The sequence below is a fragment of the Monodon monoceros genome, unplaced genomic scaffold (genome assembly GCF_005190385.1).
Source record: "Monodon monoceros isolate NGI ecotype Baffin Bay Population unplaced genomic scaffold, NGI_Narwhal_1 Super_Scaffold_4, whole genome shotgun sequence".
In the NCBI taxonomy this organism is placed as follows: Eukaryota; Metazoa; Chordata; class Mammalia; order Artiodactyla; family Monodontidae; genus Monodon; species Monodon monoceros.
The window spans coordinates 20,437,845-20,464,464 of NW_021703781.1; the positions used below are offsets into that span (position 1 = coordinate 20,437,845).

The 26,620-nt window shown below is 53.7% G+C and overlaps 1 protein-coding gene across 23 annotated transcripts in view; it reads left to right on the top strand.

Moving 5' to 3' along the window:
* The window catches only part of COL13A1 (collagen type XIII alpha 1 chain), a 159,555-nt gene that overhangs the window by 62,521 nt on the left and 70,414 nt on the right, over window positions 1-26,620 (top strand). For 17 of the 23 annotated variants that reach the window (XM_029245688.1, XM_029245666.1, XM_029245678.1 and 14 more), the window contains exons 3-7: window positions 13,141-13,148; window positions 18,402-18,428; window positions 21,083-21,118; window positions 23,959-23,985; window positions 25,096-25,146. In XM_029245688.1, the coding sequence (XP_029101521.1) occupies window positions 21,104-21,118; window positions 23,959-23,985; window positions 25,096-25,146 (93 nt within the window). In that variant the 5' untranslated portion in view covers window positions 13,141-13,148; window positions 18,402-18,428; window positions 21,083-21,103. Of the gene's footprint in view, window positions 1-13,140; window positions 13,205-18,401; window positions 18,429-21,082; window positions 21,119-23,958; window positions 23,986-25,095; window positions 25,147-26,620 lie in introns of all 23 variants that reach the window. The other 6 variants (XM_029245689.1, XM_029245671.1, XM_029245675.1 and 3 more) reach the window with 3 other exon arrangements.

Consider the following 26,620-nt stretch of genomic DNA (forward strand, 5'->3'; position numbering starts at 1 on the left):
GGATCAGCACCTAAGACAACCTGGGCTCCCAGAGTGCCCCGCCCCCTCTAAACAGCACCTTCTCTTAATTGAAAAGTCAGGCAGGGCCTCCTGTCGGAAGGCGACCTTCCATGAGGAGGGGACACTGGAGGCCACCAGAGAGGCTTCACCCTCCTCTTAATGCCGTGTCCCCATTTCCTGTGGGCTCCGCAGCCCACCCCCTGTCCATGTGCAGCCCCCCACCCCTGCAGGGAGGGCTTATGGGCGCGCAGGAGCTTTGGACGAGGAGCCTGAGAGGCAAGCATCGGTTCCATCGAGGCCTCTCTTCTGCTGGGTGGCCTGGAGTAGCCTTCTTAACCTCCCAGCTGGGGTTCAGTGCTCCAGAACTCTCAAGGGTTTATACACATGTGAGGTCAAAAGCAAGGGCAAAAAGTCAGAGCGATGTTCATACAAGGTTTCATGTCAACCCAGTAGTCTCACTTCCTTAGCCTAAGAAAATAATTTATCACAAGAGAGGTGCTAAATGCACAGAGTTATTCATCATAGCATAAAATACAAAAAACATAGAGACTTCCAGATGTAGTAGCCAACAAATCTAGGCCAATCATGCTATACTGTGCAGCCATTTAAAAAATGTCACTTGGAAGGCGGCACAAGGGTGGGAATGCGATTACCCCGTCATGGAAAGTGAAGAAAGCAGCATCCCCTATTGCGTGCTCGGTAATTTCAGCCCCGCCTAGCCATGCATGGGGAAGAGGATCAGAGGGGAGAAGGGAAAATGGAAACAGTTGTGTAAGAGCAGGGGGCTGGGGGATGATGCTTTTCTTTCACAAAATGTCCTTTAATGTTCCTAAAGAGCTGTTTTAACAATAAATACATGTCAGAAAAACAAACCAAACTTTTTTTAGAAAGCAAAGCCAAATGCAAGATCCAAAGGGTTTTCACTCTTCTCAGCTCAGACGTATCCAGTTCCTTGGCCCCTGTTCACCGCAGTACCCTGCAGCCCCAGCACAGACATACGAGGTCACCCAACTCGCAGTGCAAACCGGGTCCAACCCCCAGCCTGTCTAGGTTAGGATATAAGACCACAGAGCCCAACTTCATCCTTTCTTTTTCCTTCTGCCTCTTCTCCTATCACATGTTTAAGGCCCTCTCAGTTCAGAAGATAGTGGTTTCCGTCTATCTCTGCTTGCCACCAGACTCCGGTTAGCATTTCTACATCTTCAGTTTATGAAAGTTCTTTGACTGGCAGTTGTGCTAAGAGCCTAGCCAAGGATGGCAAATATGTTTCCTCATGGGAGCCAGCTGTGATTGATTGGTTGTGGCTGCCACAAGTACGAGAAGCAGCATAGAAATAGATTGGTTATGTCTGCCACGGGCCCTGGATAGATGAGTAGTGAGTGGTACATATCCCAGGCATTTGCTATTCCAGAGTCGTCTGGTACTACAAGTAGGGCTCTGACATCTGGGCTTCCATCTCAACACTGCCAGTGCTTCCCTGAAGAATCTTGGGTACTGAACAACTTTGTCCTGTATAAGGAAGAGAGGATGTGCCCTTATTTAGGCAGTGTGCTGTGTGGAAAGAGGATGGGCTTCTCAATCTGATGGACCCAAGAGAGAATGCCACCTCCATCATTTTTAGCTATTTGACCTTGGAAAATCTATTTAACCTTACTGAGGCTTGGTGTTTTCATCTGTAAATTAGAATACATGCAGATAAGATGTGTTATGAGGATTAGAAATAGTGAATAGGAAATGCCCAGTCTACTGTCTGGCACACACTAGCTGTTATCCTGTTCAGAGGGTTTGGTGGTACCATCCAGGCAGGTGGCATGGAAGAAGGCCCATGCCGGGTTGCCAGGCTGCTGCCCCTGAGGCTATGTATGTCGTTAGGGCTAACTGGCCCACAATTACATGTGCACACCTTAACCATGACCTTGTGGGCAGATAGCACAGCTGCTTGAGACATAATTGAGAGACAGAGACAAGCAAATTTTTCACTTGATTATGCTATTCTAAGTTAAAACAGCAGTCCCCAACCTTTTTGGCACCAGGGACCGGTTTCGTGGAAGACAGTTTTTCCGCGGAACGGGGCTGGAGTCGGGGGAGGGTTCAGGCTGGTAATGCAAGCGATGGGGGTTGGCAACCCCTGAGTTAAAACACTCTGTATTATGACCAAACATTAACATTTATTAATTATTCATCACAGTATATTTTTTAATTGTGTGCATTTTAAAGTAAGATTTAAGAAAAATAGATACAATTTAGGTGCAATACAAATAGGTGCAGTTAAGCACCTCATTAATTGTTAATCTCAGTCACTGCTCAACATAACCCTGCTTTACCTCCAAGCCTGAGTAAAACTCAACTTTCTAACTCACCTGCCACCCTAAGGTTCGGGCCTTGTTCAGTGCTAGTCATCAGTTCTGGGCTTCCATGCCCAGCAGGAGGAGGACAGCAAAGAGGGGAGGGACGTAAACACGCTTGAAGGTGGCATAACTAAGCAATTCCACACTTGGTTAAAGCTAACTCTCAAACATAAATTCAGTTTACTGTTAGGACACTGTTTCTTCACAGACTTCTGGCTCCATGATAACCAGTGGATCCAGCCATCCACCCATTCATGTCCTCAGCAAGGATCTACTGAGCACGTATTCTGGCTGTGGAATTGGAACACATCAGGCCTGGAAGATCCCCAGAGATTATGTACGGTGAATTAGCAGCTCAAGGACCAAATGCAACTTTGTTTGGCTTGCTGAATAGTTTTAAAAAAAATTTTAATTAGTATCAACGTTTAGAAACCAGAAGATTTTGCATAAAATATCCAATTTTGGCTTTTCTTAAATATTTTCAAGACGTGACAATAGTGTGTCTGCATCCCCACCTGGCAGTACTTGGCTGGAACTCATAGGTGGTAACTCTGTTTTAGGCGCCCAAGCAAGCCTTTAGTGCTTTGCCACAGCCTCTACCACTCCCTATCGCACTACACCTGGCCTGCTTCATTCACTTATTACTTGTCTGGCTGTACAGACAAGTACAACTCCAGTGCCTGTATTACACAGGCACTGGAGTTGGCAGCATCTAATCTCCCTCAGCTTCTCTTAGAATAGTGACTAAAGAGTAAATGATTGCACCCATCAGAAAGCTTACAGTTTAACTGAAAAGACAAGGAAGAAAAACATGGAATTGGCTTTCTCACATAGAAATGAGACCAGTAACTAACTGAATATCTTGAGGGCTTGGAGAGAATCGTGCACAGTACTCTGGGGTCATGGTAAATCAAAGCCAGCTACCTAAAGGAGATGGTGTGGAGCCGCGGTGTACATGCGGTGACCTTTGCTGGAGAGCTCTGTGTGCCTCTTGGATGTGGCAAGGGAGCGTCGCTTGCACACTGCTGACTTCTTGGGGACGACCCAAGGTGAGCAGTGAGGGTGGGGCAGGAGGTAACTCCTCTTGGGAGGTACCTCCAGAGCTTGTGGGAGGATCTCACGGCTTCCTGGAGATTCAGTCAAGTTCAAGTGAGGTCCCAGATCCTTATCGAAATAAGGGTCAGAGCCAGCAGAGTCTGATGGATGCCCCAGCCCTGATTGATTTCCACCCTGACAACGCAGGGGGTGTCTTGATAGAAAACCTCTCCCCATTCCCTGGGCCCCCATCTGTGCTCGGGCAGCCCGGCCCCTCTGCCCTGTGCTGGAGGCCACTCCAGGAAGCTGGCGGCCAGAGAACAATGCCTGCCCTTGGCCTCAGTCTGCAGAGTTGGGCCTGCACTCTCCATCAGCAAGAACTGTCCTGAGATTTCCTCACTCAGGACTTGTGATTCTGACCCCAACCTGGAAGTGGCAGGACCCAAGGAAGCAAGAAAATATGTAATTTGTCCCACGGGGTCAAAGCTGGTGACTTTGTACTGTTTTATTCAGATGCTTGCCCAGCCCAATCCATCCTGCTCTGCTTATCTCAGCTTACCCTGACCCCTGCCTGTTTGTTCTTCGTGGTTTCCAGTGTTTTGGGGGCTCATCTGGGAGGCAGTGCAGCGCAGAGGCTAACGGCCTGGGCCCTGGAGTCAGCCTGCCCCTGCCAGCTGTGACCCCACGCCGGAGACACCACCTCTCTGTGCCTCAGTTTTCTCATCTGTAAAATGAGGGTCACAAAGATGTTCATCTTATAAGGCTTGTACGGGCTGAATATGGTCATGTCCATAAAACACTAAGAATGGTGCCTGGCACATGGAAAGAGCTCTCTGTGTTAACCGTACCTGTGCTTAGAACGGAGGAAGGTATCATAGCCTTCTGGGATAGGATGTCAGTTTTTCCAAGTTCATAACCATAGTAATTACCATAGCTATTATTTACTATATGCTTACTCTAAGCCGGGAGCAGTGTTTAACCTTTTACCTGTATTCTCTCATTTACTCCTTGAATTCCAACAAGGTAGATACTATCTTTACCCCCATTTAACAGAAAAAGACACTGGAACTCAGAGAGGTTAAGCAACTTGCCCAAGATCACACAGCTAGCAAGTAGCAAAGTTGGAATTTGAACCTGTGGCTGTTTGGCTTCAAAGCTCATGCTCTTCCCATGATTCTGGGCAGTTTGATAAGTGAAGAATGCAAGTTGTCAAGTTTTTAACCTGCTACTTCTAAATAAACGAACAACGAAGCCATGAGACCGAGTGTGCGTGTGGCTGGTTGTAGTTCCTGCTCAGACAGGCAGTGTCTCGGTGGGGTTTACAATCAGTCCTCAGTGGGGGAACTCGGGGAGCCAGCTTTAAGAGAGATGAGAGTGGTCTGAACTTAGCCCATGGATGAGGCCATGCGCAGTCCTCAAAGGGGCTAGAAAGGACTTATTGCAGATTTTCGTGCTCAACAGTCTAGCCCTCTCGCCCTACCACCTGTCTTGCTGACTTTTATTTGCTTTCATGGAAGCAATAAAGGTAGGGGTTAAAAAGGAAAGCTTTAGGGTGTAACTGATTCCAAGTGCCAGCTCTGCCTCTTCCAGCCGTCTGACTTTGGACAAATTATTTCACTTCTCTGCGCCTCAGGAGCCCCCTGTGGAGCAATAATAGCAGTAATAGCACTGAACCTGCCTGGGTTGTGGTGGCTGGTCAGGGAGGTAATGCATCGCTTTGCAGCTAAGGACATGCCTGGGCTCCGGCTGTATGACCATGGGCTGCTAACGTGACCTCCCTGCCTCAGCTTCCTCGTCTGTTAGGTGTGGATAATAATAGTGTCACCTTGCAGGGCTATTGTGAAGAGTAGGTGAGATGATGTATAACAGACTTGGCTCTTGATGGAGGTTGGTGAGTACTTAATAAATGTTAGCGTTTATGACAATGATGAGACAAAAGACTCAGGATGCCAGCCTCATAATGAGTTGTCAAGAACTGTGACTTTAATATAAAAACAAAAGCTCATCCTTGGGAGGTCCAGGCCTGGTTGTAAAGACAAGACCTACGAAGCCTGTGGCCTCTCCCAGGCCTCTGGGGGGTAACGACCCCTGGCCAACCCCTCCCCTCTCTCCCTCCAGCAGTTGCCTGGTGGGGCCCGGCCTGCAGAGCTGTGACGTTTGAGCTGCCCCGAGCAGGGCCTGCCACAGGAACTCGGATGCAGTGGCCAGATCCGGTGTCAGGAAGAAGGTCTGGGGTCAGAGGTGCGGTGCCTCGGAGGCTTGTCCTCCTGCAGGACCCATGTGACAACCGAAGGGAGAAAGCAAGCCCCGGCTCAGGGCTCCAGTGCAGGGGGGCGGGGTGGGAGGAGGGTGGCAGTCCAGTGTCTTAAGACCACTTGCTGCTTCCAGTGCAGTCAGTGGTCGCTGGGCCCAAGTTTGCAGGCGAGCGGGCTGCCCGGGGGCTGGAGCCAGAGGGGGAGACCAGAGTTTGCTGGGTAGCACTTCCCCTGCCTGTACCTCAGTCCCCCGGCCATAAAATGGGGCTGCTGATACCTGCTCCAACCTTTCAGGGTTGTTTTGAGAATCAAACGAGCAAAGATAAAATAAGATCCTTGAGAGGGCGGAGGGCTGAATGTCAATGAGACAGCCCAGCCCACGCACATGGCACCCCAGGCAGGAGCTCGCCAGGTGGGTGGCAGCCAAGTGGGAGAGAGGACAGCATCCCTCCAAGATCCACAGCAAAGCCGGCTCTAATCTGGACGGAAGTCAGGGTCCGGCCCCTGAACCCAGAGGGGCAGCCGCAGTCTGACTCTGGGGGTTCCTGGCCCCAGTCTCGAGGAAAAAGCTGGCCAGAAGCTCGGGCTGAGGGACAAGGTATGTGGGTGTCACTTGGAGTGGGGAGGCATCTCCTGAGCTAGAGGAGCCCCTGGGAACAGGGACGGTGCCTGACTTTCACAACACCCAGCACAGCAGTCCCATGCAGCTAGGGCTGAGCAGAAGTTTATGATAATAAACGCTCGTGCAGCGAGCATGAAGGGGGCACAGCTCACGTGTGCAAAGATGCGGTTGTCTTCCCCCTCCCGATACTGCATTCAGCTTTGCTCTCGAGCCCCTGCCTCTGCTGAGGGGGAGAGAAATAACCTAGAGAAACTCAGCCACTTCCTGTTTAATACTCAGCCCTTCAGACTCACCACTCAGTCAGTTCAGGACAACATCCCCTCCTCTCTCATCCTCCCAGGATTACAGCTGCCGTGGTGCTGGGGAGGGGACACAGGTGTGGCCGGTGGCCATCTTCGGTCGGAGCCGTTGTCCATTCTGCGGGGCCTGACGCTGCTCTCTGCCCCCCAAGCTCCACTTCCTGGAGCCTCGGGGCTGCTTCCCCAGTCACAGGGCACGTGGGAGTCTGGGGTGGTGGGAACTGCGGTAGTTGGACTGGGATGTCCCGCCCCTCAGCGTCCTCAGCTGTGGCCTTCCTCTTTGCCTGCGCAGACTGACCCCCCCCACCCCGAGCCATCTTCATGAGGATTCCTGGCCCCAGACACTTACCCTCACCCATTCCCAGCTAGGCCTGGGATTGGCTTCCCCAGAGACATGGGGCTGTGTGAAGAGTGGGTAGAGATGAGAATAGAATCGAGGTTCTGTAGGAAGGAGGAAGGGAGAGTGGGTGCTGGGGAGACGAGAGAGTTTGCTACCCAGACACCCCCTCCACATCCAGAAGTGCAGGGCAGGGCACCTGAGCCTTCCCCATCCCACTGCCTCCGCCTGTCCCCAGGCCCTCGCCAAGTAAGATGGGGAGCAAGGTCATGAAGAGGGACAACCTGCATGGTGAAGGGAGGTGTTCACTGAGGGCAGAGGGCTCCGAGAGCACCTGGAGCTGGCCCAAGACCCCATCAGGTGGGAAGGCAACTTCCATGGTGTCTGCAGGAAGGTGACCATTCGAGTTGCCCTCTGGTGGCTCCAGGTGTGGCAGCAGTAGGTCATCGGGGACCTCCTGGGGCCAGGACATGAACTAAACTGGAGGGGGTCTTGCTGGCTCCTGTCCCTTTTGTGCTCACACCTCCCCAGTCTCTCTGCCAGTCTTGACAACTGTCTGGGGACAGGGGGAGAGGGCTGCAATTAATGCTAGTTCCTACCCCTGGCATAAGGTACAGCTGGGGAGTCCAGGATAGCCAGCCTCTCCACCTCTGTTGCCCCCCAAGCCTAACCCAGTCCTCCCTGATAAGTCAGAAAATGACCCTCGTGCTTTGCCTACTTGTTTCCCTGTGTCTCACCACCCAGACGGCTCTAGTTCCAAGATGACTAATAGATTTCACCTCATGTGCCAGCTTGTGCTGATTGATAGTGGCCATGTTGGAAAAAATTGTGAAGCCTTGTCAAGGCGCATTGTGGGAAGACTAGCTGTGATCGATTAGCAGTGTCTGCCACGAGTGCAAGAGTAGAAAGTGTGGTGTGTGTGATTTTAGCTGCTGCCCACTCCTCTCAGGACCTGTTATTCTCCATCAGCCTGAGCTGGAAAGGTCTGGGGATGTCTTGTGGCTGACGTGATCATGGGACAGATCAGAGTCTCAGTGTGCTGGAAAATGGTTAACAGTTGGCTTTTGGGGTCGGGGTGAGGCTGCTTTGTAGCTTTTGCCAATTTCTGTGGTGTGAATACTCCCACCGTGGTTGATTTCTAGCTGCCAATGTGAACACGGGGTTGGGAAGAGATGAGCACGATCGGCCCTCACAAGACACCATTTGAGTACTTGTATATTTTTTCTAAGAACTATAAAGCCTGCCACCCCTCAAAGCTCTGCCAGTGGCGGGTTGTTCCAGGAAGGGCACTGGACTAGAAGTCAGGATCCCTTACCAGCCGTGAACCATAGTTGAGTTACAGCCCTTCTGAGCCTCAGTTTCCTCATCTGTAGAATGGGAGCTGGATTGTGGTGAACCTCAATACGGGGAAGCATTGGTCACAAAGCATGATTTGTGAGACATGCTCCCGCAGCACCGAATCCAGATGCTCTGCCCAGAGGTCTGCCGTGACCCCTTGTAAAGCCAGTATCCCCGCCATGGGACTGCACGGGAGAAGGACTTCCTGTTCTCTTTGAAGTGTGCCTCAAAGGGCAGAGGCTGCCTCAGATCCCGTTCAGTTTCCCTTAACAGGCCGTCATGCTTGTCCCTGACAAATTTCTCTCGATGGTTTTTGAGCTACTCGCGTTTCCCTCCTTCGCCAGTCCTCGAGGCAGAGTTTGCCCCCTTATTTCACCTACGTGTGTGCCTCCTTCAAGCACGGGGGCCCCATGGCCCTGGGAGGCTGTGCCAGGCTGCTTACACGCCACGGTAGTGGCAGGCCTGGGTTCAGCTACCCGCTCAGGCACACGTGAGCTCCATGACCACGAACACATACTTAAATTCCCTGGGCGTCGGCTTTTCCATCTCTAGAATAATAATAGTCGCTACTTCACTGGTTTGTTGGGTGGTACATAAAGTTCTTTGCATAGTGTCAGGCTCAGAATAATTGCTCAATAAATGAATTATTATTTGTCCTAACAAGGTCTTGAGTGGAGGCAGAACAGGCCAACCTATAGAAGAAGATCCCCAAAGTTGGCAAACCATGGGTGGAGTGAGGCCAGGGCCTCATCCTAGGAGTACAGGCAGGACTGCAGGCCCAGCGGGAGTCCAGAGACAGGACTGCTTTTGGTAGTGCAGGATTCCTCACTCTTGGCACTATTGACATTTGGGGCCAGATAATGCTTTGTTGTAGGAAGCTGCCTGTGCACTGCCGGATGTCTAGCAGTACCCCTGGCCTCTACCCACTAGAGACCACAAGCAGCCTCCCAGCTGTAACAATCAAAAATGTCTCCAGATATTGCCAGCTGTTCCCTGAGGGGCAAAATCGACCCTGGTTGAGAACCCATGTTCCCCCAGACAGAGTGTGACAGGCACTGTTGTTAGCCACCCAGGTCCTAGGAGAGCCAGGGTTACAGAGCATCTGTCCTGGCAGGATGGGCGGGTCGGCACGTGGCAGAGCCAAGTGGCAGGTGGTCAGCTGCAGGCGGCCTGGCAGCAGGCACCAGGCGGTATAGGTTGGGGCTAAGACCCCAGCTGCTGGGAGCCCAGCAGCCAAGCAGGGACAGTTCACGCCTCATATGACGTAGAACCTGGGCACACTCTGTGGTTCTCTGCTTCTCTGTCCAGGACCAGGACTGGATCCAAGGCCTGGACGGGGCAGAGCCTTCTGTACGGGGGTTGGGGAGGGTGGTAAGAGGGGAAGAGACAGGAGGGGCCCCACCCAGCCTGATGACCTTGATGACCTCCAGTCTGGAGAGCACAGGCTTCCGGCTGAGAGAGACCAGGTTCATACCCGTGCTCTGCTGCATGGAAATTAAACCTACAAAAAGTAACAGATGCTGCCATTTAAGACAGGGAGACCACCTTAGGCAGGTTGCTTAACCTCTAAGCCTCACGTTCTTCATTTGTGAAGTGAGGATAATGCCAACCTCATGTGGTTATTATAAGAATTGAATGTGCTGTTATAATGACTATATTTAACGTTATGTCTGGCACATCATAGGCACTCAGTAAATGTTGTTGATTGAGTGAATGGGTGAATCCTCACACAGCAAACCTTTCTCCCTTAAATCCTTTTGTTCGTTTTAGTTCTCTTCTCTGGAATTTCTCCAGTTCTCTGACATAGGAAACTGTTGATTTCTCAACGGGAGGAAATGAGTTACTCATCTCTGTATCACTAGAGCATCAGGCCTGGTAGATATTAGGTGCTTAAAAAATGAAGTTTTCCTTCCTCAGAGGGCAATGACTGTGCCTTACTCATCTTTATAGAGCCATAGAACAGCACAGCGACTGACACACAGCAGGCATTCATTAAATGTTTGTGAATGAATCAATGAACATACTAAAAATGGTTCAGTGAAAGGTGTGACAAGGAACACTACCTGGGATTCTTTATTGGAGCCCATGCCTAACATGTCCCTTTAGGAGGAACACGACTGTCTTACTTGGAGGAGGTCAGCCAATCCCTGGGAAGGGCAGCAGTGGCCTCACTGAGGTGGTAGGTGACAGGATCAACTGCACAGTCATGAGAGACAGTGAAGTTTGTTAGGAAGACCCCTGGATGGGGAGTCAGGAGACCTGGGTTCTGGTCCCATCCCTGCCACCCATCTATGCAGTGACACTGCATGGTCACTACCCTCCTTGGGCTTCTGTTTCCCCATCCATTCAATGGGTGCTTGGTCATGCCTTGGTGTGACTCTATCTTTTGGTGCTTGGCCAGGGTGACCAGTCAGTTAATAGCCATGTTACTGAGCGTGGCCAAGTGACCCACACTGGAGACCAACCAGTGACATCAAAGCACTACTGATTTCACAATCGGCTCCCCAGCCACCTTAGAGCTGCTGGGCTTTGAACACAGCACTAGGTGAAGCATCCACTCTGAAATCCAGAGGTCTGATGAAAGCTGCCAGGGGTAGGGCAGTAGTTAGATTTTCCAAGGGGCCTAAAGATTTTCCAGGGGGACCCTTGAGGATTATCATTAACAGGGGAAAAAAATGTTAGTGATAGAAAAAGTCTTTTTTGATAATTCCTCTATCCCTCTCCCCCTTCCTAAGGTACAGAATCAACTAACAAACAGGGGCTTTTCACATCCTGAAGCCTGTGTAAGTGACAGATAGGGGAACACTAGCCTGCAAGAGCTTGACAGAGTCAAATTCCTTTGCATTGGAAAAAGGGGCCCGTAAAAGAGAGATGAGAGGGTTGGGTCCAGAGAGAGGAGCCAGAGGCTGAACACAGCGGGCATCCAGGGGAGAGGATTGGAGAGGGAACAGGTCTGTGGGCGATTTGGGGGTGAGGTGAGTTGCTTTCTGAGTGAATGGCATGGAGAGAGGCAGTGGGATGAAGAGTCAGGAGCTCTGCGGGTTACTAGTGGCTTGTCCCTGGGGGAGAAGCTTAGCCTGTCTGTGCCTCAGTTTCCTCATCTACAAGGTAGGCATGACAGAATCTTCTCTGGAGTGGAAAACACTTAGAATTGTGCCCGGCATGTAGTAAAGGACCACAGAAGTGTGTGCAGCGGTGGTGATGGGGCTATAAAAAAAAAAAAACCTTGAAATCGCCAGTAGAATTTACATCACTTGGGAGGACCCAGCAAACTGCCCTTCAGGGACTAGGCTGAGTGGCAAGTCTCACGTTAGCTGCCCGGCAACACCTGGTGATACCTGTGCGGCTGAGGCTGCTAACAGCGGGCCGGGCCATCACCAGGGCTCTGCTGTGTCACCAGGGACACCCCACCTCCACCACCACCAAGAATGTGTGCTCTGGGAGCCCGGGCGGGTGCAGGACATCTGCTCTCCATGTGGCTAAACCGTCCCCAAATTGCCGTGGGCTGAACTTTGTCACCAGCATGTTTCTCACGAGGACACTTCCCCCCACCAAGAGGCACGGACCTTCCAGCTGGGCTGGCCCCCCTGGCAAGTGCACTTGGGGGATATTTTCAGGTTCTGGGTGACATTCCCCTGCCCCTCAGCCTAATAGGTCCCAGATGTCCCCTCCTCCCTTGACCTCCCTCCCTCTCGCTGTTCTGAAACCTCACTGCCGGCCCGCCTGGGGCCTCCTCACCCAGGCATTACACCCCTTGACTCTTTTTTTTTTTTTTTTTTTAATTTAAAACATTTTGTTCCCCCTTAATGTGACGGCTTGACAGAGGCCAGCATGAAAGAGGCTGTTTCCTGCTGGAAGGGGACCAGGATGGAGAAACAGGCAGATGAAGGCGGAGAAGGAAGCTGGCTTTGGGAATGTGAGGAGCAAGGGGAAACATAAGCAGTCTTTATTGGCTGAGCATAAAAGAAGCGACGGGAGTAGCAGCTGTCTTAACGTGTCCAGGTCACCAGGGGCTGGGCAGACACACCGGGCCCAGCTGGGAATCCCACGGGCCCTGGGGCTCTGGTGACTCACGTTTGCAGAAATGCCTTTCAGTTTCCTATCTTTCGGCCGCCGCTTTTTCTCTCCCTTACCTCCCCACCCGTCCTCCTGCCCCTTTTGCTGACCATTTGAATTTGTAATTCTCCGCCGCTGTTGTCCGTAATGAGATAGGGCTCATGCTGAGGGCTGTGGGAGGGAGGAGGGAGAGTGGCCACAAGGAGGAGGAAAGAAAGGAGAGAGCTTGGAGGGAGGGTAGGGCCAGGGCACAGAGGCAGGCGGTGAGAAAGAGGGAGTGGGCAGCGGACCCAGGAGGGCAGAAAGCCTGACTCAGAGCTTAACAGAAACCAGGACAGGCCTGATAAACATCAGGTGGGGAACCCAGTGAGAAACCTCCTTTGGCCCCTGCTGTTCCTGCCTGTTTTCTGTTGCATTTCGTGTGAGCGTGGAGAGACAACGGACATGCTGATAATCACAGCCTCCAGGTTCTGTAACACTCTGACCCTTGGCAAAAAGCCTTGGTGCCCAGCGCCCTGTGTTCGGCAAAGCCACTTTGTGCCCAAGCTGGGACGGGTCCCAGGGAGCGCGTTTTGTGGGGTCGGAAGTTGAGGTGTGGAAAGGACAGTTCAGGAAGTTAGGGCCCCGGCCTGGCTGCACCTGGGGCCCAGACCTCTGGATTTCTCATCCAGTGATAAAAATACAGAGATGAAATAAAGGGGGAAGAGATTATATTGGTGACAGTGGGCCAGGAAAATACAAACTTGGAAGACCAGATGGAAACCCCTCAGCTGAAGAATTCTTGGACGCTGCTTCTAAGCAGCCCTTATGGCACTGACACTGACCCTGGCATTTTCTCTCTCTCTTTCAGGACCTCCTGTAAGTGCTCCCTTGAAGCCTGGTCTCACGCATCTGAAAGACCTTGCTCCCTGCTGGTAACCGGGCCCTGGGTGGGGGGATTGAGGCCCCTACACCCTCCACTGAAGTCTGCAAGGTCCCTCCAGAAGGTTGACACGGCAGTCATTTTGCTTTCCACCCACCTCTGCAGCCTCCAGGGCCAGACCATAGTTGTGCCCCGGGCAGAACACGTCCCAGTTGCAATCTGAAAGGCTGGTTTGCCCCATTGTTAGCCTGCTCCTTTGTCCCCCAAAGAGGCAAGTGGAGTCATAGAAGCACCGGGTATTAGAAAGAAGAAAGAGATCATCTCTGGTCGGGTCTGGTCCTTGAAAGTCCCCTGCCTTTCAGTAAACAGGTCGGTGAGCGGCTCTAAGCGTGGACTGCTCCTGAGGATGTGGTGTCCGCACCGCCGAGTGGGCCTCTCCATCTGGCCAGATCACTTGGGGCAGGTGGTGGTTGGTGGTGGTGGCAGGGGTTTTATGTAAGAGAATGACGTCAGCGGGTTAGATTGGGAAACAACACAAACTAGAGGCAGCCTGTCGGGCTCCTTCCCCTGGCATCACCCTAAAGCCAGAGGCGGGGCGGGGGAGCTGAGCCATTTCCAGAGAACCTGAGAAGAGCCCGAGGAGACCGTCTCCTCGAAGTAATAGATCCAGAGAACAGGGGCATGTCTTCTGAGGACAGCATTTGATATCCCAACAAAAGGCCCAGAGGTCGCCGGGGGAGCTGGGTATCGGAGTTGAAAGGGCCGAGCCCTCCACATCAGATCTTTCTCAAGGATACTGAAAGCAGCCCTATCATCGTCCCTTCCTCGGAGAAGTCATTTCCATAGCTGTTCTCTCGATCTGAACCAACGAGAACAGCCGCCTAAGCTGTAACAAGACCATGATGTCCCATTCCATCTGTGTCCTGAAAGGCACATTGAACCTGGGCTGACGATCCCGCCCAGCTCGCTCACTGCTCAGTTACAGAGAGAGAGGAAAATCCTGTCGTTCCCTGAAAAGAGGAGGGATGATTTATCATCCACGCTTTGGATGTCAGATCTCGATTCCTGTCATCAATCTTCCAGAATAAACTCTGCCATAGGAAACTTCGACAGACCACCTGCTGGAGATGGGCTGCTTCCCCCTTCTGTGTGACAAAGCCAAAAAGGGTCCTCACCTCCCCCCATTCCAGGGACCTCCCGCATACACCTCGTTCCCACAGCCAGGCTGCGGGGCTAACCCCAGTCAGCTCTGGGTCCCTGCCTGACTTGAGGGCTGCCCTCACCAGGAATGCAGCATCCTGAGAGCTTCTGCTGGCCTCACCCCACAACTTTCCCCAGCCAGGGAGGGTGCTGTCACTGCTGGGGGCTCTGCAGTGCAGAGCAGATCGGGGCCGGGGCGGGGGCGGGATATGAGCCTCTCCTCACAATCCCTGCCTGCCCAGCCACCACTCCCATGGACTGAGGGAGAGGAGCCCGGGTAGCTTCCCTGAATTCTCAGCCTGACGCAGAAGAGGCCTGAGTCTTCACCCAACTCTGGCTGAAACCGCAAGGCAGGATGAGGAGGAAATGGGAAGCTGGCCGGGGTGGAAATCACCCCCTAGCCCGTTCTCTCTGCTTCCCGCAAAGGAAGAATGCCGCCAGCCAGAAGCAGGGAGAGGGAGATGGCAGCTGGTCACAATGCCTGTCTGCCACCCTCTGGGTGTTTTTCAGGGGCACCTCTGGGGTGACACTGGTTACTGTGGTCAGTGCCTAGATAACACAACCATGGAGGATAGATTTAAGCAGCAGCAGGAATCATCTGAGCGGTGGGGCCCACCACTACCCCACCGCTCCTGTCCATGGCAGACATCGCTAATCAATTAAGAGGCTTCTTAACAGAATGCTTTACTCAGTCACTACCAATCCACTGGAGTCCGCGCTCAAGCTGACAGTTGCTGGCCATCCCTGCACTAGATTTAAGAGAATTTCTTAATTACAGGAATTGTGAGACTGAAGCAGATGACCAAGGGAAGTATGCATGTCTCTTTCTCCGAAGGAATATAAGGAAATGTATGAAGTCCAGCTGCCAGCCCTGGTTGAAAATGATCCTTGCTGAAATACTAGCTAACACTTACTATGTGTTAGGAGCTCATGTGCTTTTATGGAAGCAGTGTAATTGAGTGATTTCAAGCATGGACTCTGGAGGGAAGCCGCCTGGGTCCGAATCCTGGCTCTGCCACTTCTAGCTGTGTGACCTTGGACAAATTACTTTACCTCTCTGTGCCTCAGTTTCCTTATCTATAAAATGGGAGTAGTAATAGTACCTGCCTCATCCAGGTGTTGTAAGGAATATATATATGTATGTATATATGTGTATATGTATATATATTATGCATACATATATATGTGTGTATGTACGTATATTTTTTTTCCATTTAGAATGTATCTACTCATTTAAATTCTAAAAACAGAAGACTTCCCTAGATGATCCCCAAAGATTCTGACAAGTCTTTAATTTTCAGGAAGAAATTATTATTCTTTGTATTTTTATAAATTAATTTACTATTTCATTTTATTTCTACCCCACCTTATTCCAAGAAACATTTCGGGGTGATTATAAACTAGATACGGAAACAGTGGAGGGGAGTGTGGAGAGCAGAGGCAAGAAAACAAGGAGAATCCAGAGCTGATGACACCACAACATCCTGTGCAGATGAGCCACAGGCGCAGCTTTGAGCTTCTTGGTGGTCAGAGCAAAGAGGGAAGCAGAGCTGTTACAAGAGTCAGGGGGCAGTAAGGTGGGAGCACCCCTGGCTGTTGGGTGAAGCATAGCTTTCCCTGGTGCTGAGACCCTAGAGAAGTTCCTCCCGCGTACAGGTGATGTTGTTCAGTACACAGGAGCAGTGGGGAGACTGCCCCTCTGTCCCTATCGGGGTTAGACCCCCTGTGTGAGGTTGGGAACTCCCCACAGGCCCGTCTGCCTCCTGGGACGGGAGGGAGGTGGTGGCCCCTTGTTGGCCCACTCCCTGATAGCATTTAGAAATGACAGGAAGGGGGATTGGCTCAGTGCTACAGCTCTGGTTTGAGAACATTGGGTGCCCGAGCTGTCTTTGCAGAGCTGGGAAAGAAGGGGCTGAGTCCCCAGGTTTGTGGTACCCGCCCTCAGGTTCATTCGTTCACAAACATGAATTAAGGAGCTACTAAGAGCTCAGCACTCCTTAAGGCACTGGGGACACATCCGTGAACAAAACAGAAAGTGCCCTGCCTGCCTTGGGAGCTTACGTTTTAGTGCCTGGGGGCAAAGCAGAGTGAAAGGGTGGGCATGGGCTACATGCCCACGGGGCCGCTAACCAGCATCCCCCGAGCTTGGTTCTCTGGGGGGGCATCACCCCACCCCCGCCCCCACCTCTGGGATGTCCTCAGGAGCAAGGGACCCGGCGGGTGGGGTGGTGCCAGGGGCATTACTCCTGGTGCCGCCTGCGTTGCCTCAGCAGCCCTGAGGCAGATGGACTTGTCTCCAGGTGGGCACCCTGAGACCCCCTCCTGGCGCCGCTGTGGGTCTGTGGGAAGAGCAGGACACCTGGAAGGAGAGAAACTCACCTGATGGCAGAGCCTCTGGAGGGCGAGACCAGGGGCCAGCTCCACGCACCTCCCGGCCAGTCCTCTTCTTTCCTAATGATCGCAGCATTCAGCGCTCGCTGCATGCCGGCCCGTGTGCTGAGTGCTCTACACAAATGACCTCATTCAGTCCCGAGAGGTAGATATGATTGTTCTCCCATTTACAAGATGAGGAAACTGAGATACAGGGAGGCCAAGCGACTTGCCCCAAGTCACCGACTAGTCAGTGACGGCCAGGCAGGCTGACTGCAGAGCCCTGCTCTTACCTAAAGCCTGCTGCTTTCTCCCGTACCAAGACTGCATCTCTCCTGATCCCAGGCCCCGGCCGTGCCAGGCTGGGGCTCAGCTCCAGAAGCTCTCCGCAGGGGGTCCTCCCGCTCCGCATGGCGCCCCATGACACCTCACCAGGCAGCTCCTAGAGCAGTTTCTCCGCCACCCTCTTGTATCAGATCCATCTGGAACTTGGGGGCCAGAGTGAAAAACACATGACTTTCTCAGAAGCTGCTTTGTTCCTGAGCCCCCTCCTGTGCATATTACTATGCGAATATCTATTATGATCGACTTTTTTTTGAATGTTTTCCTCTTTTCAGTGGGATTTCAGATCCATCGTATGGAGTGTTTAGTCTATACCCAGAACTGTGCTAGGCAGGAGTCCTAGGGTCATAAAAAAAGTTTGAGGGGCTTCCCTGGTGGCGCAGTGGTTGAGAGTCCGCCTGCCGATGCAGGGGACACGGGTTCGTGCCCCGGTCCGGGAAGATCCCACATGCCGCAGAGCGGCTGGGCCCGTGAGCCATGGCCACTGAGCCTGCACGTCTGGAGCCTGTGCTCCGCAACGGGAGAGGCCACGACAGTGAGAGGCCCGCGTACCGCAAAAAGAAAAAAAAAAAAAAAAAAAAGAGCTTGAGAAAGACATGGCTGTGGTCAGTGAAGACAGACTTCTGGAGCCACACAGGGTGGGGTCCAGTCTCCTGCTTCACTGCCAGCGCCAACCCATTGTAGAGAGGGTGGCCTGAAGCTAGTTAGAGGCATTAAAGGAAGGAAGTCCCACTGCCCCCTTCACCATCCCAATAGAGGGCAAGAGGCCCCCTAGAGAGGCCCACACCCTTCCCACGCCCTGCTCCCTGGCCATGGTCCATCGGCTCAGATGGGGCAGACCCAGCAGAAGCGTCCCAGGCAGACCGGCTCCATCAGAGCTGGCATCTAGCTTCCCCTGTGTCGTAGGACAGGGAAGACCAAGCTCCAGCCCCTTGGGCCCTTTCCCAGGCCAGGACCAACACACATGAGTGGGGGACACTGAGGCACAGAGACTCAGAGAGAGGGGACATGCCGGTGAGTCCTAGAGCCCTGATGATCCTTGAGGGACAGAGATACGAAGGGACATTCTTGTCTTTCTGTTCCCTGCACCTGCCCTGAGCCTGGCACGGAGGAGACCACTGCTCACTGTTTTTATGAATGAATGAGTGAGTGAGTGCGTGCGTGAATGCATGCTAGAACTGAAAGGAAGCTTAGGGATTATGGCCCTCTCTTCATTTTGTTCATAAAATAACAGAGGCTTATAGAGCACAAGTGACTCCAAGGTCACACAGCTGGCTGGGCTCTGTGGAACAATACCCTGACCTTCCTAAACTTCACTCTTTCCCCCTTTATTTCAGGGTCCTGCTGGAAGACCTGGCCTCCCGGTAAGTAGCTTTCATTTCTTTTTTCCTTTGCATCTCTCTCACGGGCTCTTTCTCAATCCAAGGACAGGAGAGGTTGGGTGGCTGCTTTCCTCCAGGTGTGTCTGGGTAGGAGGCCTCTCTCCAGCGTCTCTAACCTACAGCTGAGGGTGAAGCTCCTTGGCACCTTTCCTGGGGCCCAGGCAGGCAAATGACTTCATGCAGGCCTATCCAGGGCCGCACCTGACTTCCATACTGGTGGCCCTATAATGGGGGGCTGGATGGGGAGGCAGTTCCCTGACTTACTGGGTGTCCTCCTTACTGGTATGCACCAGCTTAGTCGAAGGCCACTGTCCCTGCTTTGTCCTGTGTCCTCTGGTAAGAGTAGACTCAAAACCTTTGTTTTCCCCCCAGTTACCATTTCTGAGTGCTAGAAACCATGGGGACTCTGGGACAAAAGTATCAATAGTACTAGTAGCCATGTCTCAGACCTTCATAGGTGCCAGGCACTCTGCTAATCCCTCTTTATACATTTGATTTGTTCACCAGCTCAATGAAATGGGTATTATTATGCCCATTTTATAGATGAGGAAACAGAGATAGGTACAATAGCTTGTCCGATTGTCCAAGCTTCAGTTGTAGACCTGTTTGAGGTCCCGTGTTACCACATACCATCCCATACTACTGTTTCCCGCGGTCCGTACTCGACATTTGAGGACTATCTTTAAAGTCTTCAAAGGCATTGCCCTGTGGGGTGTAGCCTGGGGCATAGATGCATTGAGTACCGGATACCGCGGGCCCTTGGATGGGTAGTGGCTCAGGCGAGATGCTGTAGCCAGCCAGAGGGCCGAGGTGGGCGTGGAGGGGGAGCCAGGGCTGGCATCAGGCTGCCCTCTCTCCCTGCGCTGAAGGCCACACCCCCTGGATTCCAGAGCCTTCTGTGCATCCCTCTTATTCCAGTTACTCCTCTTTTAGACATGAATTATACTGTAACCTCTTGACTAAACCAGCAGCTTCTAGAATTCATGTCCAGCAGTGACTTATTTAATGAAATGCATGTGGGCAAATGTTTAGCCCTTGAAAATGAAAACTCTCCCAGCAAGTACGAGCCCTGGAGCAAAGAAGGATGGAGGACTCTGTCCCATGAAATCCAAGGAGGGGAAAAATCAGCTGACTGGGAGAATGTGGGCAGACTTTGTTTTTTTCTGACAATGTCCACCTTTAAAAAGCATTTGGGGGCAATTCTCAGAGCAGGGGCTGCCGCACAGAGTTTTCAGCCTCTGGCCCTTCCATGCCAGCCCCTAACCCGAGCATTTTATGGCCAGGACTGCAAAGAACATTAGTTTTAAAAAAGAAATGAAAAGAAACCAAAACACACATCCTGCAATATCATTCAGAAGCCCAAGAGTGAGTGGGTTGTTGGGACCAGCAGGCCTGTCGTCCTCAGCAGGGAGGGTCACAGTCCTGCTCGTGCTTCCGAGCACAGGGACCTGGGAGTGACCCACAAAAAGATTTGCGGATGCTGGTCTCTTGTGAAATACAAAAGTGTGAAGTACACACGTGCTTATAAAAATCACTTGCCTGTGGCCATACTGGGCTCACTACCTGTAGACGTAGTTTACACAGCACTCACCAGGTGCCAGGCACCCGGAGTTAGCGTTCCAGAACCATTGTCTCTTGGCATCCTCCCAGCAGTCCCGGGGGAGAGATCCGGATGTTCAGGGAGGTTCAAGAAACAGATCCACGTGTGTATATATATATATATATATATATAAAACAGATATCCACGTATTGCTGCAACCCTGCCACCCTTTCCCAAAGTCTGAATGGTTTACTAAAGACACCTTCGGCCTTGACAAGTGTACATGTAACAGTAGCCTAATTCAGAGCTGGTTGCTATTCCCTGGTGCGTCCACATACATCTTGGGATGCTAACCATCCCTCGGGACGTTTTGCCTAAGTGAGATCAGCAGACACAGAATCACCCCAGAAATGCCCACCCTTCAGGGGAACCCACAAACCCAGCTCTCTCCTGCCGGGACAAACACCGTCTGATTTTCAGCCCCTGTTGTTTTCCATCCTTCCAGGCCCCTGGCAAACCCCAAGCCCCACCCCAGATTTTATGGGTCTGCACATATATGATTGCAAAAAAATATTCTCTACCAAAAGAGGGAGGAACAAAACTTAATAAGCAGATTTCCAGAGTGAGAAGATGTAACCCCTGGCTGCAAAACAAAGCAGTTCCCTCTCAGCAGCTGAAACTCCTGTTGCGGCTGAACCCACAGGGCGCACTATTGGCGCGGGACGGGGTGGGGCCTGGGTGTGACAGTGAGGAGGGGCAGGACTCTGTTGGTGGCCTTCGCAGACACAGGGCCTGGGGAGGAGCTGGGGGACGTGGGCGCTGCTCCCCAGCTCTGGCAGAGATAGACCAAGGGAAGTGATTCGCCCATCTGTCACACGGGAGCTGCCATTCATTCACCCTGCTCCGTGCCTAGTTCCGCGTGGCGAGGATGCGGCCAGACAGTCTGTGGGACTGAAAGGGGCGAGTTCACCCACGTGACGCCTGGGAATCATCCCAAGTGCCCATGCAAACCAGGTCTTGGGTGTGTAGCTAGCCATGGGGTCCTTCACGTGCTGGCCTGGCTCCAGTCACATCTGTATGTTTCTGCCTCCATCAGGGGGACAAAGGTGCCATTGGGATGCCTGGACGTGTGGTGAGTTGGAGCACCTGTGCCTGCGTGTGTGGCCATTGCTTGCTTCCCCGTGCCGGCCTGTCCTGCAGACCATGGCAAGACGTTGCCTACCCCACCCTAAGGAGGGGTCGGACCTCTCCCTTCCCCCACCCAAGTCTGCTTCAAGGAGGAGGGAAAAGTTTTATTCCAATCCTTCCGATCTTGCTATATGGCTTTACTCTCCAGAGAACTGCCATGGCAAAGGAAAAATCCAAAAATGGCATGAATAAAGCTCATCGCCAGTCACTACTGAGGACTCCCACCCACTCCACTCCCTAACCTCCCGAGGCTGGCAGCTCACCCCCAGATTTATAGCTGCTCCTGCAACCATCCCCCGGCAAGAGTAGCGAAAGATGGCAAGAAATGCAAACTGAAAATGCTCTACAGAAACTGCAGTGGAGCCAGCTCCGTAGTCATCTTCCCTAGACAGAGGCTAGTGATGCAGAAAGGGCTTGCTTCCAGGCAGGGCGTCCAAATCCTCGGCAGGAGGCTGGGGGTTAAAACATTCATCGTTTCCCGCTGAAAACAGTAAGATGATGAAAGGGCATATTTGATAGGGAGCTTGTATCTCAGAAATGGGAAGGTTGGTACTAGGCTTTAAGGTCCCAGCACCAGGGTTTTTCCTGGTGGCTTCTAGCCTCCGAGGGGCTGGAATGGGCAGCACCTGGTGGCAGCCTAAGGCAGTGATGGCCACACGCTGGCCTCACCACCCCCCAGCCTAGTCTAGGACGTGGCCCAAGCTGCTCTCCCCGTCTGACCTCGAACTCCCCACCAGCCGCCAGCCTCAACCTCCACCCTGGCTCCCAGTGCCCCAACTTGCCCCGTGCCGTCCTTCCATGTCACTCACATGCTTTGCCTGGTAACCTCACCTCCTGGGCCGGGTTGGCCTTAGGCCTGGGTATGGCATCCTGTGTGAGTTTGCTGACCTGGTGTGAACCCAGTGCTCAGAGAAAAGGCACCCAATCATAGCTACCACTTGAAAGTGCTCCCGGTGTGCTTGGCACTGTGCTAAGGGCCTACTGCATGAGGTGGGCCCAGTTTCTACCCCATTGTTCAGATGAGAGAACTGAGGCTCAGATGTTAAGCGTCTGTCCCAAGGTCACAGGTCTAGGAAGTGGCTGATCAGGGACTTTAATCCAGGCAGTCTGACTCCAGACCTGTGCTCTTGACCTTGATAATGGAACTCACCCTGCCCAGGCCCCCTCCACTGGCATCACAGCTCTACGGAGGGTCTGATCCTTAGGAAGAAGCCGCAGTCCTAGGCCTAGGACCTGGGACATTTCAGAGGTTCAGGACAAGTGTTCCATGTCACAGAGCTTTGAGCTCCCCAGGGCTACCCAAGAACTGTCTGTCAAGACATGGAGGCTGGGAGCCCTGGGCCACCCCCGCGTGCAACTGTCCAACCACGTCCCAGATCACAGCACCGTGCAATTCCGGCCTGACCCTGTCTCTAGGCTTCAGTTCTCTAACTCCAAACCCTGAGTCCCCCAGACTGTCACTGGGTCCTTCCCTGTGTAGATTAGCGAGACCGCATTCAGCCGCCTTTCTCCGAGGCTAGCTGTGGGTGGGCCTGGGCCAGGCACGTTCTTCACCGTAGCCCTCTGAGATCCCATTTATCAATGAGCACGTTGAGACTCAGTTTGCCCAGGATTGGGGCAGAATTGGGTCTTGTACCCAAGACACCAAAGTCCTTGCTCCTGACAGGTCAGCTTCAGGAGTCTAACCGGCCTGCAGGGAAGCCAGCAAAGTGCAAAGCAATCCCTCCAGGCCTGCCCCCTCCTGCCCTTCTTCTTGGGCCCTGTGGATGTGTCCCCCACCCCACCCCCCCACCCCCGCCGGGGAAGTGTCCACCTGAGCCTCCGGTGGAGCAGGAAGGAGAGCCACAGGAGGTCTCCCCATTTCCTTCTACACAAAGCTATTTTCAAACCACTTTGGTGCTTTCATGCTGCTGGTGCTATTTTAAATGTGACAATGGACCCATTTGGCTGCCCAGTAGGAGCCCTGGCATGGACCCCCTGATAAGAGCTGGGGTGGCCAGTGGGTATGAAATGCCTGCGTTGTTCCCATGATCCACCAGAGGTGGCTCCACGGGCTGCCACGAATGAGGGTGGCTTGGGGCCATGTATCCACTGGTCACTGTGCGCACAGGGGTCCTTGGCCATGACCCACTTTCCTCTGCATCCCGGCCACATCCTCCATCCCCCAGGTGTGTGTGTCCTTCTATCTGTCTTCCCGTGTCCCTCCTCGCATCTTGCCTGGCCACCCCTAACGACTCCTGTTGCATCTATTGGCAGTTTTGTGCTTGGGTATTCGGTTGGACCTTCAAAACAACTAGACTCCACCTCACCACAGAGTCCTTGGGAAAGTCTCTCCCATGGCCACCCCCTCCTCAAATGACCCCGGCAGCTGGGGTCACGGCTCCTCAGGCGACTTTCTGACCTGGGTGTGTCCTCCTTTCTCTCTGTCTCTCTCTGACTGACACACACACACACACACACACACACACACACACACACACACACACACCCCTCTCGCAAGGGGGCCTCATAAGGCCCCTGCCACTGTTTCCTTCTTAGTTATCTGGCTGGGGCCGGCCCTCAGGCCGAGACACCAGCCGTCCACGTGCTGTGCTCGTTGGACTCGGGACCTGTCGTGTGTCAGCATCTGTGTTTTGTTTTGTTTCTTATTTCACGGTGACTTCCTGTGTTGGGTCATTGTGCCATTAACACGAATTCTTGTGTGTGTGCCTCTCTCTCATCCTTTCTTTTTTCTCTCCCTCCCTGTCTCTTCCCTGCACTCCATGTTGCATGTGGCCGCCACAGGGAGGAAAGGGCCAACCAGGCGAGAAGGTGAGTCCACACTTTCCCCTCCACACTGCCACCCCAGCCTCTGCCTCCACCTCCTGGACTCTTGGGGGGGCTTCCAGAGGCCCCCATCCCCTCCTCCTGGCACACAGGCCCCAGCGGAGCATGCCAGCCTGTCCTGCTCTGCCCTCACAGCCTCTCACAGCCTGGTTTCCTAACAGCTTCCACACCATCGGGCAGGAGTCTTGGGACTCCTGGACTAAGGGTCCCAGCTTCCCTGGCTGAGGTCTGAGGGGGTGTCCCCTGCCCGCCTCTTCGCACTGATTTCAGCCTTAGGCAGTCACCCTTCCCAGAGGCAAGGAGAGCAACAACTGCTGTTTTGTGTAGCTGGTTCTAGCCCCTCCCTAGCCCTCCACTGGTCCCTCAGATTTAGACACTCTATTTGTGCTGCTCCAGAGAGAGTCCCCCAGGGAAACACCCCGACCTACACCTAGTCACACCAGGACTAGGAGGCAAGGCAGCTCCCACCTTCAGGCTCAGGGCTGCTGGGCCCAACAGCAAGTGTGTGTCTTCTCCCCACCCTCTCTTTACAGCAGCTCCAGCCCGGGGCCAGGGTGTGAAGCCGTGTGGCCACCTGGGGCTGGGGAAGAAGACCTCAGGGGGTGTGAAACTTGGCTGGGGCTGGGGCAGGTTGGGAGCATCCTGAGCAGGGCCCTGTGGGGATGCCTCTGGGGCCTGAGCAGCCATGGCTGAGCTGAGGCCTCCTCTCTCCCTCCCTCCCCCCTCCCCCCTCCCTGGGCCCCCTCTTGCCCATCACTGCACTGAATCCTCCTTTCCCGCTTCCGGCCTGGGCCCCACTGCCCTCTTTCCCTGGTCCCCACACCACGTGCTCTTGCTCACTTCTCTCTTCATTCCTCCTGCTTCCCCACTGCCCATCTCAATCCTTCTCGAATGTTCCATCCATCCCCTTTTCATCTCCTCTCCTCTGGGTCCCTCATCTTCCCCCGTATCCTCTGCCCTGCTTTGTCCTCTGGCTCTCGGGACCCACCCTCACCCGCTCCGCCTTCCCCACCTGCCAGCTGCCCCTTTCTACTCTTCCCCTCCCACCCCTGCCCCCCTCCCTCTCCCCCTCCTCCCTCTTTCTCTGCCCCACAGGGGGCCCCAGGAGATGCCGGGATGTCCATCGTCGGTCCCCGCGGCCCCCCGGTAAGTGGCTCTTGCCCTTCCTCGGGGTGGGGGGATGGGTGAGTTAGTAAGGAGGCCTGTGGGGGGCCAGCGCGGGTCCTGGCCACGCCTCTGGGTGTGACGGCCACCACGGGGACGCGGTCCGCTGGGCCAGGCCTCACTGCTGCTGATGTTAAAGAAAGCGGCCTGACTAAACCGACCTCAGTTACAGCCTCTCGGTAGGGTTCACAAGGCCATACCCTGTAGCCGTGAAACGACAGCAGCTGTGAGGCGGCCCTGCTGTTCACAGGCAGAGGGCGAAAGTGCTGGCTCCTCTCCCGGGAGGGCAGTGGTGGCCGTGCTCCGGCTTCCCGGGGACACGTTCCAGAAGCCCAAGAAGCAGTTACCCCAGAGCCCAGGTCTCCTGAGCCAAGCACCCTCTCCTGCTCTTGACAGAGCCCAGCCCGCCTCTCACCCTCAAAGGCCCTGGTTCTGTGCTCAGTGCTGGGTCCCAGTCCCCCCCACCCAGTGGCTGGGGGCTGGGGAAAAGCAGAGAGCCTTCCCCTCAGATAGGCTTCCTTAGGGACCAAGGGGGGGGCGTGGGCGATGCTGCGGGAAGATAGCATGACTATGGGAAGGAGGAATGGCTGTTTTTCTCAGAGCGTCCGACCCAAGGGACTTCGATTAAATCGCCAAATGTCGGGGTGGAAAGGACCTCAAGGATGGTCTAGCACGACCTTCTCAGAAGGGGAAACTGAGGCCTGGGGAGAGGAAGGGGCTTGGCCAGGGTCCCACACATAGAGGCCGAAGCAGCGTTAGAACCCAGGACCCCGGGCGCCCAGGGCTCCCCCCACAGCAACAGGCTGCAGTCTCCATGCTCTGCTGTGCTCTTTTCCTGCCCTGCTGTGCATGGTTGAGAGGGTTAGGGACACAGAGGCCTAGCCTCATGCTCCCAGAGCCTAGCCCAATGGGTGATGAAGCCCCCCTACCCATTCCCCTGCGTTCAGTGGGAAGCAGGAGGCTCCTACCCACTGACTAGGGAGAGGAGGGAGGTCAGAGAGCAAATTGCTAAGCTACATGCAAGGCCCTGATGGCTCTGCAGCCAGGAAGGGGCTATGGTGAGAGCTGGGAGCAGAGAGGGAGAGCCGAGAAGGTCAGAGAGGGCAGCCGAAAGATGGAGCTGGGGAGCAGGGCCAGCGGGCAGGCCGGGGGCCTGGACTGGAGGCAGGGCTTGAAGGTGCCTGGGCTGCGTGGACAGGCCTTCCCTGCAAGGTTTCTACCAGCTCAGACCACGCAACAGTGCTGAGGGCTGACACTTTGCACTTACTCTGTGGCAGGCAGTATCCTAACACCTTTACACATAGTAGCTCACTTAATCCTCACGAGAACTCCACAGGTAGGTACTATTAGCACCTCCATTTTATAGATGAGAAAAGCAGGGCACAGCGAGGCCGAGTGACTTGCTGAAGGTCATACATGAGAGTGTGGCCATGGTGCTGGGATTTGACACTCAGCC